Source organism: Typopeltis vanoorti, chromosome 4, assembly GCF_054136105.1.
Source record: "Typopeltis vanoorti isolate ZY-2024b chromosome 4, IOZ_Tvanoo_1.0, whole genome shotgun sequence".
Lineage (NCBI taxonomy): Eukaryota > Metazoa > Arthropoda > Arachnida > Uropygi > Thelyphonidae > Typopeltis > Typopeltis vanoorti.
The window spans coordinates 105316926-105336148 of NC_143552.1; the positions used below are offsets into that span (position 1 = coordinate 105316926).

At 36.3% G+C, this 19223-nt stretch overlaps 1 protein-coding gene across 1 annotated transcript in view; it reads left to right on the forward strand.

Annotated features, from left to right (window-relative positions):
* Positions 1–16593, forward strand: part of Vps15 (vacuolar protein sorting 15) — a 529585-nt gene extending 512992 nt beyond the window's left edge. Inside the window, exons 33-35 of the mRNA XM_090391958.1 lie at positions 86–243; positions 367–545; positions 16232–16593. Of these exons, the coding sequence (XP_090248084.1) occupies positions 86–243; positions 367–545; positions 16232–16436 (542 nt within the window). The 3' untranslated portion in view covers positions 16437–16593. The remainder of the gene's footprint in view (positions 1–85; positions 244–366; positions 546–16231) is intronic.
* The last annotated feature ends 2630 nt before the right edge of the window (positions 16594–19223 follow it).

Below are 19223 nucleotides of genomic sequence, written 5' to 3' on the forward strand. Positions count from 1 at the left end.
TTTCAATAAACAACATTAGAAGTCTATTAAATAGAAGATGTAAACAGCATTGGAGTGTTTTTGATATTGTCTTTCTTGTTTATAGGAGCTAGAGTGCGCCGACTATTATTACATTCCCATCAACAGTCAGCAGCATTTTCTGCAGTTCAAGGCAACAACGAAGTATCATTATGGGATATGGAGACACAAGCTAGGTTATTAACTCTTTGGGCCAGTGCAGCTCCGCCTTTGTGTGAAACTCAGGTTATTAATTTTATTCAAAAATAAAATAAAATTAACATAGGTAGGTCTCAAAATATAGTGAAAATTTAATTTTCTCTATCTACTTAAATTTGTATTGCATAATTTTTATATTTTTTATTTCAGGTTTCTAGTCATGCTGCTGTTTTTTCCATGTACATGAGTCCTGTAAAAAGTGGGAATTTCTTACTGACTGCAGGTTCAGACATGCGGATTCGATATTGGGATTTAGAGTCTCCCTCTAACTCTTATATTGTAGCTGGAGCAGCCAATGATCCACTTAATCCTTCTGTAGTTACTTATCAGTATGTGTTTTTTAAGAATATCTATAATGCACTGATACCTTTCGATTAATATTTTAGTACAAGTTTGTTTTATATATATATTGTGTGTGTATTGTTTTTGTTTTCATGTTTTGAATTACACACAGGAGAGGAGAGAGCGACTCAGTCCCCATGTTTGCTGACACTAACCATACAGTATAGAACACTTAGTATCCCATAATGCAACAGACGTATGGAGATTTTGCACCTGATTTTGGTATTTATATATGAGTAATTTAGTATTATTGACAGAGTCAGCATTGTGTAATCTTTGCCTAATAATTGCCCAGTTGTTTCATTGCTAACAGTGAATTATTACCAAGCTGCCCACCATTCTTTCAGTTAATCATATTAATTTTAACAGTATACAAACAAGAACATGAAGTCAGCATCTTCAGCTCACAAAAAAAATTTTTGGCAGAGTATATAATCACTAACAATCCAGTATTTAATGAATTCAAATTAGCTTGAAAAATTTTGTGCTGGTACACCATCAGGGCAAAATACTGCAATACATTATGCAGTATCATATAGTATATCATAGTAGCTTGTTCATTTGTTTAAGTTTTTTAATGTTATGACTGATTTTTATCATATGTAATAGCCACTATGGAAGCAAATATGTTAACTGTTAAGTACTTACATATTAGTGTGTTTATAAGACACGAATTAAAACATACATTTTAAAAATAGTGAATGACCTTAAATACATTTTTAGAACCACTATAAAGAAATTATATATTTTGGGAAAATAACAAATAAAATCTAGTACTTCAACTTTTAATTTTAACATCCATTATTAATGGCTCTCTAAATTCTCTATAATTCCATCACTAGGTACAAAATAAGCAAACAGCCTTGTGTTGTACCCACATATGTTTTAGGTTACTGTGTTGCAGTTGACTGCTTACTTTGTTATATGCCTCACTAAAGATAGTATGCATGCATACATGTTCTTTCCTCTTATTGGTCATATTTCATTACAATAAAATCATTGATAATTTCTAAAACAGGCATCATTATGACCACCAGCGTGTTCCAATAGCCATGATAAGATATAAAATACTAGTTATGACATAAAAACATGCTGTGGAGTCAGCATTATGTGATAAAACTGATGCAAAAACAAAAATTCTCTTCTGATTTTTACTTGTCAACTATAAATTCCTACTCATCGTGTAGCAAACAAGCACTTTTTTTCTAGACCTTGTCCATCTTGTTGTCCATTGTGATTACATTTAAAAATAAATAAAATTACAGCTGTTGGTTGAAGTTAGTCATAAAATAATTGTTTCCCAAATTTTTGATAAATTAATAAAGCCATACATGGGAAGTGTAATACATGACTCAAAAATTAAGCTCTCAAGACTAGTAATACTGCTGTGAATCATGTAGTTTTCTTCCATTTAATCCTGTGTAGTTAGTGTCCAAAGCATGATATGCTAGCCCTATTCAGTAGTACTTCAGAAACCTCAAAAATTTGGAATGTAGTTATCTTAAGACTGACTCTAACTAATTAGCTGTATTTTTTTATCCAACCTTTACAGTGCCATGCTAAATAGGACTTTATAGTTATTTTGTTCATTACATACTTCTGAATTGTTTGGACAATTTGGGGGTGGGGGGGATTAGCTTCTGTTATTATGAAATAACGGAAGCTAATTATATTCTCAAATACACTGCTTGGAAAGAAGTCAGTGGACACCCCTATGGCAGTGTTCCTCAGTCTACTTTCATGTGTGCTCCATTTTTTAATATTAGTTTTTGTGGTCCCCCCCCCTTGCAGTTCTTGTGTTGAGACACTGACAAAACCCATAAAAGTTAGCAAAAAAAAAACTAGGAATTAAAATTTTAAATATTCATACAAAAATAAATACGTTATCAAATCTTTCGAAAATTGTATAGATCTGGCATCACTGCACAGACCATTGAATCGTATTGGCCTTTCAGAAACATTCTCAGTTTCAACACTGGAAGTCTCGAATGTATCTGTGAGTATAAATAAGGCTTGAAATGGCAAGATGGTAGTAACAGTGAGAAGTCAATGGTCGGCTTTATTTTACTCCTATTCGCAACAACTGTGATACACAGTATAAAAACAACTTTTTTCTAGTGTAGTAAAATGGATACATTTTTAATTGGACATAAGCAGGCATCTGACGACTGCGGAGCATCAACGTCAACAAATTCAGGTTCACAGAATATCACTCCAGAAGTAAAATCAAGAAAGTATGCAGCAGAATATTTAGACCAATGTGACCAATTATTCTCAATTCAGCTTGACGAGGCAACATATAGCAACAAGGATTGTCATTTAATTGCTTATGTTAGATTTTGTGATGGATTATCAGCAGTTGAAGAGTTATTGTTTGGTAAACCAATAGAAAGAAGAGTCACAACACCTGAATTGTTCAAAATATTGGATGGTTTTATATGCAAGGCGAACATACAGTGGAAAAATTGTGTTGGAATTTGCACTGATGGTGCTTGAGTTATGTCTGGAAGGTTTAAAAGTTTACAAGCCCTTGTGAGGAAAAAAAATGCCTACAGTGTATTTGGACACATTTCATGATTCATAGAGAAGCTCTTGCTGCAAAGGAAATGAGTCCTGGCCTGAACATTATGTTAACAACAGTTATAACCATAAGTGAAGTATATAAAAATGAGGCCCTTAAAATCAAGAATGTTTTCTGAACTTGGCAAAGACATGGCTAGAGCAGAACATTCAGTGTTACTATTTTACTGTAAGACAAGATGGTTATCACAGGGAAAATGTTTACAACATGTTTACGAATTAAGAGATGAAATAGCAATCTTCTTGGAAGAGGAAAATCATGAAGAAGCAGAGAAGTTTAGAAACCACTTATTTGTGATGAAAGTGAGTTACTTGGTGGATATATTTGAGAAACTAAATATATTAAACCTTCAACCCCAAAGAAAAAATACACATATATTAGAGATGATTGACAAAGTTAATGCTTTTTGTAAAAAAACTAGAGTTATGGAACAAAAAGGTAAAGCAACAAAAATTAGAAATGTTTGCAAATGTGGGTGAATTTATCAGAAGAGCAACACATAAAAATTTTATTTGCAACTATTGAAAATCATTTAACAATGTTGACAAAGAATTTTAAAAACTATTTTATAACTTTCAAATTATCCCTGAAGGCTTCTCAATTGAAAAAGAGGAACAATTTATAGACTTGAAAGTTTGTTTTTCACTTGGTTAGAATATATTAAATTTAGTTTAATCTTTCAGGCGCAAACTTTGTTTGCTCACACTTGGATAAAGGATTAAACTAAATTTAATATATTCTAACCAAGTGAAAAATAAACTTTCAACATCTTTCTCTAAATCCATAGTAATTTATTAAAAAGGTGGCACACCATTTGGCAACTCCTATAGGTGGAGATGACCTTGCTACCGCTTCTGGCTGATATCTCCACTTGGGCCTGGCTCCCACTGAAGAGACCTCAATAAAGGTCGAAACTAGTCTGGGTAGTGGCCCTTCCCTTAATGCATAACATTAGACATATCCGCAAGGAGATGTTTTGCATTATGGAAGATACTGAGATAGGAGTGATAGTAGCTTGCTCCACCTTTGCAAGGAGACGCCCTGATGTTGCACTACCTTACCCGGTCCTGAAGATACTTTCAGGCGCGAACTTTGTTTGCTCACACTTGGATAAAGGATTAAACTAAATTTAATATAATTTATAGACTTCATGTCAAGTGGTAAAATCAAAAGACAATTTGCATCTAAATCGCTGTTTGAATTTTGGGTCAGTGTTGATGATGAATTTTCTGCACTCAAGTCAAGAGCTTTTCATGCACTTTTGCCATTTCCAACATCTTATCTTTGTGAAATTGGGTTTTCTGCAGTGGCTGCCTTAAAAACAAAATATAGATCTCAGTTAAATATAGAAAAAGAACTAAGAGTGTCAATTTACAATGTATCACAATCATATGAAAAGCTTTGCTCTGTGACACAGGCCCAAGGAAGCCATTAATTTTTTAGATTCATTGTTATTGTTTAGTTTTAATTAGTTGCTCGGTATACTTTACAATATTGATATGTTCCTGTAAGCGTAACTAGTTTATTCAATACAGTGGATTTTATAAGTTTTATTATTTTATTTTCGGAGTGTATTTTATGGTTTTGTTTTTATATTGTTTTTGTGGATAAATACTTTCATTAAATGCTTTTTTTTTTCCAGTAAAGTAGTTTTTTCAGTTTTCCCTTTAATTTTAACTTTCTTTGTGAATCCCCTTTTAGGGGGGGGGGGCACAAAGAAAGTTAAGGAGTCAACTGCAAGTGCTACCTGCAGTGGATGACTCACCAAGCATGACCATAACGTGCTACAAAGGATAATATGTAAAAACTGTCACTCATTGGCCAACATATTGAATGCCGAGTTCCGAGCATCGACTAGAACATGAATTTGCACAAAAACATGAAGAATCAAGGCTCACAGCATGGGTTTCCTTGGTAAGACTGCAATATGAACGGTCCCACATTATTCGAACCAACATGCATTGTTGTGTCCAGTGGTGCAAAGAGCATGTACAGAGACGAAGTTTGGAAAGCTGTGTTATGGAGCAATGAATCAAGCTACATCCTCTACAAAGCACATGCCCAGAGTGCTTAACCCCAACTATGAAATTCAGAGATGGCAGTAAAATGGTATGAGCCTGTTTTTTTTGGTTTTGCCTCAGACCTCTTTTTGTTGAGCCACCAACATTGAACTCCAACAGATATTTGAACATTCTGGACAATGCAATGCTTCCTACTTTGTGGCATTTCTATGGAACTGACCATTGCATCTTTCAGCATTGCTGCTGTATTTTGTGGACATGCCACTACATGAGAGGCCACACTGCACTTGAGTGGCCTCCATTTAGCCCTGAAGAACATATGTGGGATGAACCCCACAACAGTCCAAGATCTCATTACATGTCTAAAGGAAGAATGGGCCAAAATTCTGATTTATCACTATCATACGCATGTGGAAAGTATGCCCGTAGGATGACTGCAGTTGTTGCAGCTAAACGGGGTCTTACATATTATTAAGGTTGGTGCCGTGGCTGTTTGTTCCTCACATTATGGTGTTCGTTGACTTCTTTTCAAGCAGTGTGTATATGGTTTGAGCAGTCATATTCCTCATCTTCAAGTATCTCTAGGAAAAAAAAAAAATTGATTAATTGAAATCTTAGAGTGTAAATCATCTACTTCAAACTTAATGAATCCAGACATATTGTCATATCATTGTTGTGATCATTATAGTGATCCACACTGTAGAAATAGTTGACTGCTCAGTGGAATTCATTTTCGCATGAATCAAATTAATATTGTTCATCGTCATCAAATTCCTCACATGTACCCTCAAGGGGTGTACAGGATATGATAGTACTACATGAAAAATTTACATCATTGCTAACTTCCTATGTACAATTTTCCTCCAAATCAGTCTGTTACTTGTCAAGATTCCAACATTATCAGATCTTATATTTCTATCATCTAAAGGTACTTTGTACCATATCAATACACCTATATCTTGGTTTTCCTGCCAACCTGGCAGAGAACACTTGTTTTGCTAATCTTTTCTCACCCATTCTGTTTAAGTGACCATACCACCTGAGATTAGCTCTGCTAACGCATTCCTGGATGTTGACAATGTCAAGTCTTTTCCTAATATCCTCATTTTTAATATGATATTGCCATTGACGCCATCTATTCATTCCTCTAATCTTTCTCAGTCTTTGGTCTGCGGTCTCTAGTCTTTGGTCAAGTGTTTTACTTTTGACCCAGCTCTCAGATCCATAGGCTAAAACTGGTTTGAACACAGTCATGTATACAGCTAATTTAGTGTTCCGACTAATTTCTCTCTTATTCCATATGAATTTATTCAATTGACTGCCTACCTTGCCAGCTTTGTTGATTCTGTTGTCTATTTCCATATTTAATTTACCGTCTTCAGTAAAAATCGTGCCTAAGTAGCTAAAATGTTTTACTTGTTCCACAGGTTCCCTGTTCACAACACAGTTGACATTTTTAACAATTCTACCTATTTTCATTGTCTTTGTCTTTTTAATGCTGACCTTCATACCATATCTATTACAACAGCTATTCAATTTAGTCAGGGAATCTTGCAAACTTGTAGTGGATTTATTTAGAATTATAACATCGTCCGCATAAAGCAAAGAGCTGACATTAACATCTCCAATTCTGATATTATGTTTAATACCACTTTCCTTCATAATGTGATCCATATAGATAATGAATAACAGAGGGGGATAATGTACATCCTTGTCTCACACCAGATTTAACATTCTTTCAATTCTAACTGCTGACTTGCAACTCAAATAAAGACTAAGTATTGTTGATATAATGCCCCACTGACACCATATAACGTATTGAATAGCTTCTCTCTTGGCACCTTGTCATATGCTTTTTCTAGATCGACAAAACTTAAATACAGATCTTTGTTATGTTCTCATGCTTTCTCAAATATTTGTCGTAAAGTGAAGACCTCCACATAGCCTTTAAAGGAATGCGGAGAACCGACCAGGGCTTCTGACCTAATGTCTAATCCTCACCTTCTCGTGGTGCACCATGTTGGGTATCTACTTTGATATTGAACAAACGAGGATGGGCTGGCAATTTGGGATTTAGCTGACCAAATTGTATTCTTATTGGTTAAACCAAAAGATAAAATGATGGTACAACATGACAAAATTTCATGCCGGCTGGGGCGTCGCCCGGTTAAACAAGGCCCCCGTTGTTTTCGCCAGGGAACCAGGGCGAACAGCGAAAAGTCAGCTACTGGAACAAATCTGAAAACAAACCCCAACTCAACATCACCAGAGTTACAGATCGGTACTATCAACGTAAGTAGCCTAAATAGCAAAGAAATTGAGCTAGCTGAGGAATTAGATAAGTACCAGATTGACATAATAGGGGTGACTGAAACAAAAAAGACCAAAACTGGTGAGATCTTTCTGAGCAATAAATACAAAATGTTATATTCAGGCAATGACAATCAAGGAAAAGAAGGAGTAGCCATAGTATTCAACACAAAATACGAGGCTAATCTTCTTGAATGGCAGTCAGTCTCAAGTAGAGTAATGTGGGCAAATATGAGAATGGAGGAACTGGACAATGAGACTTATTTGTGCCTATGGTCCCACAGAAGGTTCTACTAAGGTAGAAGTGGAAGAATTTTTTGACGCTTTAGAAAAAGCAACTGACACAATGAAAAAGGAAAAGTTGGTCCTTGTTGGGGATCAAAATAGCAGAGTAGGAAATGATTGTGAGACATACAAAAATATTTTGGGAAAATTTGGAGAAAAGAGCAAAGTTAATAATAATGGCAAATATCTGTTGGATTTCTGCTCAGGACATGAACTGGTTATTACTAACACCATGTTCCAACATAAAAATGTGCACAAATTCACATGGAGAGAAGAGGCTAGGAATAAGAAAAGTCTCATTGATTATGTTATTGTTGATAGTGATGTTTTCTACCTAGTGCAGGACATCAGAGTGTACAGAGGATTTGATATTGGAAGTGATCACTATTTAGTCTTGAGCAGGATAAAATTGAATTTCATATTGAAAAGAATAACATGTAAGAAAGTTTTAAAGTGAATAAAAGTTGAGCAGCTCTCAGATGTGAACTATAGACTAAAATACAGAAAGATTATTGAAAAGAAAATGAAAGAGTTTGAGAACAGGAATCAAACCTTGGAGATTCAGTGGCAAACTCTGAAGAAAACATTGGTTGATTCTGCCAGAGAGGTATGTGGTGAGGTTGTGTGCAAGGATAAAAAAATCAGAACTCCCTGGCAGACACAGGAAGTTACAGAGGCAGTGAAGGAAAAAAGGAAAGCATATCAAAAGTTCCTGGCAAATAAGTCAGCTTTTACTATTACAGAATACAGAGACAAATGTAAGAAAGCTAAACAGTGTGTAAAACTAGCTAAACAGAAGTCATGGTAGGACTTTGGCAAGAATATAGAAAATAAATATCAAGAAGGTGGCAAAATATTCTGGAGGTTGTTGAAGAAGCTTAGGAATGGAGGAAAGAGTGCTGTAAAAGGAGTTAGAGATGATAAAGGTGACATGAAAATGGGAGAAAAAGATATCCTTGAAGTATGGAGTAATTAATTTGAAAAACTGCTAAATGAAACAAGCAGTGATGACTGCACAGTGATAAAAAACACTGGCCAGGCATGCAGTCAGGAATACATATCCATACTTGAAGTAGAAAAAGCCATCAAAGGCTTGAAATGTGGAAAGGCAGCAGGAGTAGATGATATTCGACCAGAAATGCTGAAGTATGGTGGTATAAAAGTCTTACAGTGGCTGCACTGCTTAGTTCAGAAAGCCTGGACAGAGGGATTAATTCCCGATGATTGGAGTAGAGCTCTCATAGTACTTATATATAAAAAGAGAAAAAAAACTGAATGTGAGAATTACAGAGGTATTCCCTACTGAGTGTTCCTGGCAAGATCTATGCAAGTATACTTGAGAAACAGTTGAGAAGAATTGTGGAAGAACAAGCTGGATTCAGGCCGAATAGAGGCTGTCAGGATCAGATCTTCACTTTACGACAAATAGTCGAGAAAGCATGGGAATATAACAAAGATCTGTATTTAAGTTTTGTCGATTTGGAAAAGGTATATGACAAGGTGCCAAGAGAGAAGCTATCCAATATGCTGCAGTTATATGGTGTCAATGGGGCATTATATCAAGCAATACTTAGTCTTTATTTGAGTTGTAAGTCAGCAGTTAGAATTGAAGGAAGTACAGGAAGATGGTTTAATGTTAAATCTGGTGTGAGACAAGGATGTACATTATCCCTCTCTGTTATTCTTTATCTATATGAATCACATTATGAAGGAAAGTGGTATTAAACCTGATATCAAAATTGGAGATGTTAATGTCAGTTCTTTGCTTTATGCGGATAATGTTATACTTCTAAATAAATCCGCTACAAGTCTGCAAGATTCTCTGACTAAATTCAATTGCTGTTGCAATAAAAAGGTAAAGACAATGAAAATAGGCCGAATCATTGAAAATGTCAACTGTGTTGTGAATGGAGACCCTGTGGAAAAGTAAAACATTTCAGCTACTTAGGCACGATTTTTACTGAAAATGGTAAATTAAATATAGAAATAGACAACAGAATCAGCAAAGCTGGTATGGTGGGAAGTCAATTGAATAAATTCATATGAAATAAGAGAGAAATTAGTCGGAATACTAAATTAGCTGTATACAAGACAGTGTTCAAACCAGTTTTAACTTATGGATCTGAGAGCTGGGTCAGAAGTAAAACACTTGACCAAAGACTAGAGACCGCAGATATGAGAGTCCTGAGAAAGATTAGAGGCGTGAACAGATGGCATCAATGGCAATATCATATTAAAAATGAGGATATTAGGAAAGAACTTGACATTGTCAGCATCCAGGAATGCATTAGCAGAGCTAATCTCAGGTGGTATGGTCACTTAAATCGAATGGGAGAGGAAAGATTAGCAAAACAAGTGTTCTTTGCCAGGTTGGCAGGAAAACGACCCAGAGGAAGACCAAGATATAGGTGGATTGATACGGTACAAAGTGCCTTAGACGATAGAAATATAAGATCTGATAATGTTGGCGTCTTGACAAGTAACAGACTGATTTGGAGGAAAATTGTAGATAGGAAGTTAGTAATGATGTAATTTTTTCATGTAGTACTGTCATATCCTGTACACCCCTTGAGGGTACATGGCAGGAAATTGATGATGATGAAGTGAAGATCTGATCCTGACAGCCTCTATTTGGCCTGAATCGCTTGTTCTTCACCAAGTTTTTCTTCTCAACCGTTTCTCAAGTATACTTGCATAGATCTTACCATGAACACTCAGTAGGGAAATACCTCTGTAATTCTCACACTGTTTCATTTCCCTTTTTATTTATGGGTACCATTAGAGCTCTACTCCAATCATCGGGAATTCGTCCCTGTGTCCAGGCTCTGTGAACTATGCAGTGCAGCCACTGTAAGACTTTTATACCACCGTACTTCAGCATTTCTGGTCCAATATCATCTATTCCTGCTGCCTTTCCACATTTCAATCCTTTGAGATGGGTTTTTCTACTTCAAGTATGGATATGTATTCCTGACTGTATGCCTGTTTTTTACCACTGTGCTATCACTGCTTGTTTCATTTAGCAATTTTTCGATGTAATTACTCCATACTTCAAGGATATCTTTTTTCGTGTCACCTTTATCATCTCTAACTCCTTTTACAGCACTCTTTCCTCCATTTCTAAGCTTCTTCAACAACCTCCAGAATATCTTACCACCTTCTTGATATTTATTTTCTATGTTCTTGCCAAAGTCCTCTCATGACTTTTTGTTTAGCTAGTTTTACACAGTGTTTCGCTTTCTTACATTTGTCTCTGTATTCTCTAAAAGCAAAAGCTGACTTATTTGCCAGGAACTTTTGATATGCTTTCCTCTTTTCCTTCACTGCTTCTTTAACTTCCTGTGTCCACCATGGAGTTCTGATCTGATTTTTCTATCCTTGCAGACAACCTCACCACATGCCTCTCTGGCTGAATCAATCAGGGTTTTCTTCCAGGCTTGCCACTGAATCTCCAAGGTTTGGATCCTGTTCTCAAACTCTTTCATTTTTTCTTCAATAATCTTTGTGTATTTTAGTCTACAGTTCACATCTGAGAGCTGCTCAACTTTTATTCGCTTTAAAACTTTGTTACATGTCATTCTTTTCAATATGAAATTCAATTTTATCCTGCTCAAAACTAAATAGTGATCTCTTCCAATTTCAAATCCTCTGTACACTCTGGTGTCCTGCACCAGGTAGAAAACATCACTATCAACAATAACATAATCAATGAGACTTTTCTTATTCCTCGCCTCTTCTATCCATGTGAATTTGTGCACATTTTTATGTTGGAACATGATGTTAGTAATAACCAGCTCATGTTCGGAGCAGAAATCCAACAAGTATTTGCCATTATTATTAACTTTGCTCTTTTCTCCAAATTTTCCAAAAATTGTTTACATCTGAAAAACAAAAGTTCCATAAACCATTGCTATTCACAATATATGTTCCAGAACTGTTTCCATTATAACTAATATTTAAGGAATTGACAGCGTATACTAGAAATATAGATTAAATAAACTTTAATATATACTTTCCGATATTTCGGCGAACGTCACATTGCCATCTTCTTGGGAACTTACTAAAAGACACGTGCACACAAGTACTAATAACAGCAAATGAGACTGAAGCTAGGAAGCTAGCATTTCCTAAAGTCCTGATGGTGCCCCCTGGCGGGCTATATTGGTAGTTCTTGGCCTTTGGGCTGAAGTTCTTCTGATAAAAGTTTCCCAAATTTGGGGCAGTTTCATGCATCCAAATTTGTTGAGGTTTGGCATGTTCCTAAGGGCCGAGGCTGATTCCATGAATAGTCTTTCATACTTGAACTTGCTGCGGTGTATTACTGTGGCTTTCTTCCATCTTATTCTGTGGCGAGTATCCAGAGCGCGGTCTGCAAGCCCAGAGTGGCTGTACTGGTAAAATCGGATGTAATCCTTGTGTTCTGAGATTCTGATATTTGCTGTCCTGCCTGTTTGGCCAAAGTAGGATAGTTTACAGCTGCAAGGGACCTGGTATACACCAGGTAGGTCTAGGGGAAGTGGTTGGTCTTTTTTGGAGCAGATAAGGGATGCCAGTTTTCTATGTGGTCTGTAACAAGTGGTCAAGTCATGTTTTTTTAGGATTTTATTGATTTTTTCCGAGGTGCCTCTGATGTAGGGAATCGTGATAGATTTAGAGTAATCTTTTTTGTGAAGGGGAGGGGGTTGTGGATAACTGGGTTAAGTATTTTTTGGAGGGGGTAGCCGTTGGCTGAGAAAGTGTCACGGATGTGATTTAGTTCAGTGGTTAGGACTTGATCATTAGAACAGATTATTTTTGCCCTGTTGAATAATGTTTTAATAACTCCATATTGTTGTGAGGGGGGGGGGGATTGTTGGTGAATGTATCTGCCTGTATGGGTGGGTTTTCTATAAACTGAGAAAACCAAGGTTCCATCAGGTTGGCGGGTGACTAGTGTGTCTAGGAAGGGGAGGTTATTGTTTTCCTCTTTTTCCAGGGTGAATTTGATTCTAGGGTGTTGGTTGTTCGAGTGTGTTAGGAAGGAGAGGAGTGAATCCGGGCCATGTGGCCAAATAGCGAAAACATCATCAACGTAGCGAAGCCATATGGTAGGTTTTTGTGGGGCTGAGTTTAAGGCTTTCTCTTCAAACATCTCCATGAAGAAGTTGGCCAAGGGCGGGGAAAGTGGTGAACCCATGGCTGTCCCCTCTATCTGTTTGTAAAATTTTTCCTGCCAAACGAAATAGCCTGAGTTCATTGTAAACTGAAATAGGGCTGAGATATCGGGAGGAAATTTAGCTTGGATTAGCTCTAAGGTTTCTTTGAGGGGGGACATTCGTGAATAGGGAGGAGACATCAAAACTGACCATTATTTCATTATTTTGGAGTGTAAGGTTTTCTATACTGGCTTTAAAGTGGGCTGAGTTTTTTATGTGTGATGGTGTGTTGCCAGTATAGTGTGAGAGCGCTTTGGCTAAATGCTTGGCTAGTTTGTAAGTGGGGGAATCAATGCCATCCACTATGGGACGTAATGGCACATTTTCTTTGTGTATTTTTGGGAGCCCATATATGCGGGGGGAGTCTAGAGTTATAGGGTTTTAGTCTGTTGGTAATCTCCACAAGAAGTGACCTTCTTAAGGAGCCTATGGAGTTTTCTAATTTGTGAGTTGGTGGGATTGTAATCAATGGGGAGGTAAGTGGAACGATCTAATAATAAAGCCTTGAGCTTACCTGTGTAATCTTTAAGATTAAGTACCAAAGTGGCGTTTCTCTTATCTGCTTTGGCGATCACTATTTTTTTGTTTCTTTTCAATTCTTGTAGTGCCTTGTATTCACTACTGGATATGTTCGATTTTGGAAAATTTTGGAGTATGGGTTCACCATTTTCCCCACCCTTGGCCAACTTCTTCATGAAGATGTTTGAAGAGAAAGCCTTAAACTCAGCCCCACAAAAACCTGCCACATGGCCCGGATTCACTCCTCTCCTTCCTAACACACTTGAACAACCAACACCCTAGAATCAAATTCACCCTGGAAAAAGAGGAAAACAATAACCTCCCCTTCCTAGACACACTAGTCACCCGCCAACCTGATGGAACCTTGGTTTTCTCAGTTTATAGAAAACCCACCCATACAGGCAGATACATTCACCAACCATTCCCCCCCCCTCACAACAATATGGAGTTATTAAAACATTATTCAACAGGGCAAAAATAATCTGTTCTAATGATCAAGCCCTAACCACTGAACTAAATCACATCCGTGACACTTTCTCAGCCAACGGCTACCCCCTCCAAAAAATCCAAAAAATACTTAACCCAGTTATCCACAACCCACCACCCCCTCCCCTTCACAAAAAAGATTACTCTAAATCTATCACGATTCCCTACATCAGAGGCACCTCGGAAAAAATCAATAAAATCCTAAAAAAACATGACTTGACCACTTGTTACAGACCACATAGAAAACTGGCATCCCTTATCCGCTCCACCAAAGACCAACCACTTTCCCTAGACCTACCTGGTGTATACCAGGTCCCTTGCAGCTGTAAACTATCCTACTTTGGCCAAACAGGCAGGACAGCAAATATCAGAATCTCAGAACACAAGGATTACATCCGATTTTACCAGTACAGCCACTCTGGGCTTGCAGACCACGCTCTGGATACTCGCCACAGAATAAGATGGAAGAAAGCCACAGTAATACACCGCAGCAAGTTCAAGTATGAAAGACTATTCATGGAATCAGCCCCTCGGCCCTTAGGAACATGCCAAACCTCAACAAATTTGGATGCATGAAACTGCCCCAAATTTGGAAACTTTTATCAGAAGAACTTCAGCCCAAAGGCCAAGAACTACCAATATAGCCCGCCAGGACTTTAGGAAACGCTAGCTTCCTAGCTTCAGTCTCATTTGCTGTTATTAGTACTTGTGTGCACGTGTCTTTTAGTAAGTTCCCAAGAAGATGGCAACGTGACGTTCGCCGAAATATCGGAAAGTATATATTAAAGTTTATTTAATCTATATTTCTAGTATACGCTGTCAATTCCTTAAATATTAGTTATCATGTTTAACCACCGTATAAGCCTCTCAACAAGAATAACTGTTTCCATTGCTACTGCTTAATTATCAATAAAATAAAATATGTAACTTGAGGATGTATGTAATAGAGAGAGGTTTCAGATATTATTGTATATAAGCTGTCACAGGGTCAGTGGTTATTTTTTGTGTGTGTGTGTTATAAAGTAAGTGGTAAGTAGACAAACACATTTCTATAGATCTAGGAATGCCACCTCTCCTTCATTAAAAAAAAAATGTGAAAATAATAGTAAAAAACTTCACTTTTTGTTCTTAACATATTACCTGATACAAATGTGTACAGCCTTTTCAGTGCACTGGGAAATATAAATGAGCTAAAATGCCATAAGTCTCAGTTTGCTTTTGTTTTCTAAGTTTCATTGTCTCAGCTTTACTCATATTCCTCTGGAGGTGTCAGGAAATCAGTAAATAACATCATTTTTCTTTCCCATTACATTTTGTTCTTTAGATTTGAGACCCAGTGAAAAGTCTTAAATCCATTTTTTTCTTGGAAAATATTGTCCAGCCTATCAGTGACACAAAAAAAATTATTTTTTTTTTAGCAACAACTGAAAGTTTGCATCCAGTAAAGAAGCTCAAAGTAGGATATTGCTATAATGTTCTTTATAAATGACTTGCCACTCTAAATCATGAATGTCATGGCTAAACAATCTGAATTCTTTGCTTTGGGATGAGATAGGGGAGGAATCTTATAGGAATCCAGTTAGATAAGTTTTTTTCTGCAAATTTCACTTGAGGTATATGTTCAGATCTGTTCAATTACTTAATGCCTATCCCATGTGTATAATTTTATTTGTTTAATTATCACGGCTCTGAGAATAGGCTTCATGTTTGAATGCTCTAATTATGTTCTTTAGTGTAGAACAGACAATACACTTCCATTCAGAAAGCGAGTTTAAATACAATAGTCAGGACTTTGTTTTATCATTACAAGGAATCTACAACTCGTTGTGGGAGGGCACTCCACTCCGATACACTACAAAATCCACCATCAATAGTGAGATATCTATTTTCTTTGTATTCAAGTGAAATGAATATCTATGAAAATATTTTTAATATTCATTTTATGAAATCTCACTGTGGGGATCAAGAGTCCCCATTGAATCCTTTCAGAGAGAAGGGCTACTGCCAAAATTATAAAGGATCTGTTGATTGCTCCTGTGAAGAAACAAGGATCAAAATTTGTAGTTATGCTAATGCTTAAAAAGTAGACAGAGGACTCATTGCAGAAAGTTTAATGAATAGTACTGCATCATCATATCATTTAAAACTTTCTGTGCCAATATTTTAAAAAATAATATAACATATTTCATTCTATCTTATTATATCTCCCCTTTAAAATAAAAATCATCTGAATTTGCTACATTTAAAAACCTTATGCCTTCAAACTGTCTTTATAGGTCACGTCTCATAGATGGCACTGATGTCATACAGGAAATGCGTAGTGCAGTTGTACCTCAACCTAGTGAGGATCCTCCTCGTCGCTATCCAGAAGTACCTCCAGTAGGACATCATGATTGCATCAGTGATTTAGCAGTGCTGCAAACATCACAGTGTTTTCTCCTGTCATCTTCCATGGATGGTGTTGTTAAGGTGTGGAAGTGATGATTACATGCTGGACTACTAGTTTATTAAATTTTTATTATATGATTTTATTCTATTTGTACATCATGCTCCAAATGGTTACGTTAAAAAGAAAAATCAGCTGTGTAAATACAACATCAAAGAAAATCATGCATAATAAAATAAGTTTACAACTGTATTCTTTGCTTCTATTAATTAATTGTTCTCGCTTTAATGATTAATCCCTGATAAGTAGCAACTTTTATGGTAGGATTGATTTTTGAATAATCAGGTGTCAGGTAAAATAGAAATCACCTTAGAAAGTGGAAAAGCATCTCATACAGAGGATTTTATAGGAAATGAGGAGTTTTAACTCCATGGCTATGTGGACTTTTTATATACTTATTACATCTGATCAGCCTTATATCCTCATACTGTTGTTTAAGGAAATTAACAAAGTAATGATATAATTATTATATGACACCTCCAAGGAATCCAAAGATTCGTCGAGGGAGAGCAGCTACCACTACTGCCCACCACCACTTTTTTTTTTTTTTTTTTAACATACAATCACAAACATCCATGCCCATGGCAGGATTCAAATCCCAGCCTTTTGGCTGGAGAGCGGATAAGCTAACCACTTGGTCAACCAGGCCAGCAATAATAACTAAATAAATTTTTTGCCAAGTTAAATTGACATAATCAAGGGACTGATACGTTAGTATCAATATATTATACCTTTTCTTGAATTCATTTGCACTACCACTTGCCAGGTAGTGCAAATCCTCATTATCTCCATATTTTTAATATATTTAAAAAATTGCTACTGCATAAGTTTTTTAAAATAACATCAGTAACTTATAAGTTTCTATCATATCCTCATTTCCAAGACCTATTATCTTCTTAGTCACTAGTCCCTGGATCCTCTCCTCCACTTCCTCATCCCTAAGAATCCCAGTGAACCAAGCCTGTGTACAGTAATAATTTTTCAGTATATTTTATTATTATTATTAACAGACTTCCAGGGAGTCAGGGACTCATAACATCCAGTGGCAATCCATCCAATCATGCACCACCCTATGAAAGAAAAATCTAGCCCTCACCCCCTTCTTAGCAGCATTCATTCTCTCCTCGTCCTCTGACAACTTTCTGTAGAGCATTTTGAAAAACATGCTCTTGAAACTGCCATTCTTAAACTTTCTACTTGACTAAGATATATATATTGATGATGTGTTCTCTATTTGTCATAAACACATTAAATAGAGAACATGATGTGTTCTCTGTTTAATGTGTTTAAAAAGAGTTTTAAACACATTAAAACTCTTTCCTCTTACACCTCAACAACCAGCACCCTCAGAATCTAGTTCACTAAAGAAAAATAAAATAACAGTAGCTTGCCTTTTTTTTAGATGCTCTGATCACACATCTGCCCACCTTTCTTTCTGAGTTTACAGAAAACCCACCCACACAGGTATTATAAGTTGCAAAAACAAAGAACCTTGTAAACACCTAGAAGAGAGGGGGGGGGGGGAGAAGCAGATCCTTGGGAGAACAGAGAAGGGAAGCTAGCTTCAAATAAGGTTTAAAGGCAGTGCAGAGATTATATTTCTTTAAAGTTCTGGCTGTTTTCTCTGTGGTGCCCTAGATGTATGGAATAGTAATAGCATTACTGTAATCTGTATGTTGAGAGGGATGCGAGAAAAAGCAGCTCATTTCTTGATATCTTTTGGGAATTGTTATAACCATTAGACAGGAAGTTCTGGCAAATACAGGAGAGTTCAGCTGTTAAGGGAAGTCAGGATATAACAGAGGTTGGAGGATCTGTTGAAAAGGGTTTTTATGACTCCATATTGTTGAGGGAGTGGATGGGAAAGTTTATCTATGTGCTCAAAATGGAAGACTGAACACAAGAAATGCCTCTGTCACCACAACTATGGTTAGTCAGGTCTTGCTGACCATGCCTTGGAAAAAAAAAACTACTATGCTTCATCATATAAACTTTGAAGATTTTTTTTAGAACCAACCTAATTTAAATAAATATAGTTGTTTTAAAGTTTCCCAAATCTTGGGAAGATTAATTCTTATGCCTCCCACCCAACAGCACTTTAAAATAGTCTAATTTCTTCTACTTATTGTTGTGTGTTAATTTTAATGTTGTATTCCTGAAGATACCTGTGACAGAAACAAAATATTGGAATAATTAAACAGTTCAGTAGAAATCTTAGATAGCGCCTGTAAAAAAGACAAAAGTGGAAACAGATCATCTGCGAGCCAGTGATAGTTGAATCATCGATTATTAGCCAGGAAAGGCTACTAGAGATTAATATCAGTTCAAGAAGAGGGATCTAGGTATTATCAAAATATGGGGATAGGAAATTGAAATTTTTGCAAAAAAGAAAGAAATATATTATATTTTGTAGAATTAGAAGTACCTAAGGCTAATGAGGCCATTGTAATGTCTGTCTTCTTGCTGGTTTGTCTGTTTACCAAGATGAAAAACCTGAGTTTTTCTCAAGGGGAACCATGCTATCAAAGTACTATGTTGAATGTAATAGTTGTCAACCTTGGAATGTTATAGCGGTCTTTTCATATGAATAAGAGGAGGAATATAGCATGCATGTGTGTATATGTTATATATATATATATCATGAGCAGAACTATGGATAAGATTTGAGATTAGGAGAATAGTCATTTTTATATAGAAGAAAGAGGACAGGCAATAAAATGGAGATTGGGGCACTCTTGCGTCTGAAGAGAATAAATCATCCATTGTAGCATTCACTGATTGACCAGATGGAAAACTGACCAAAGAATAATTTGTTCAGCAAG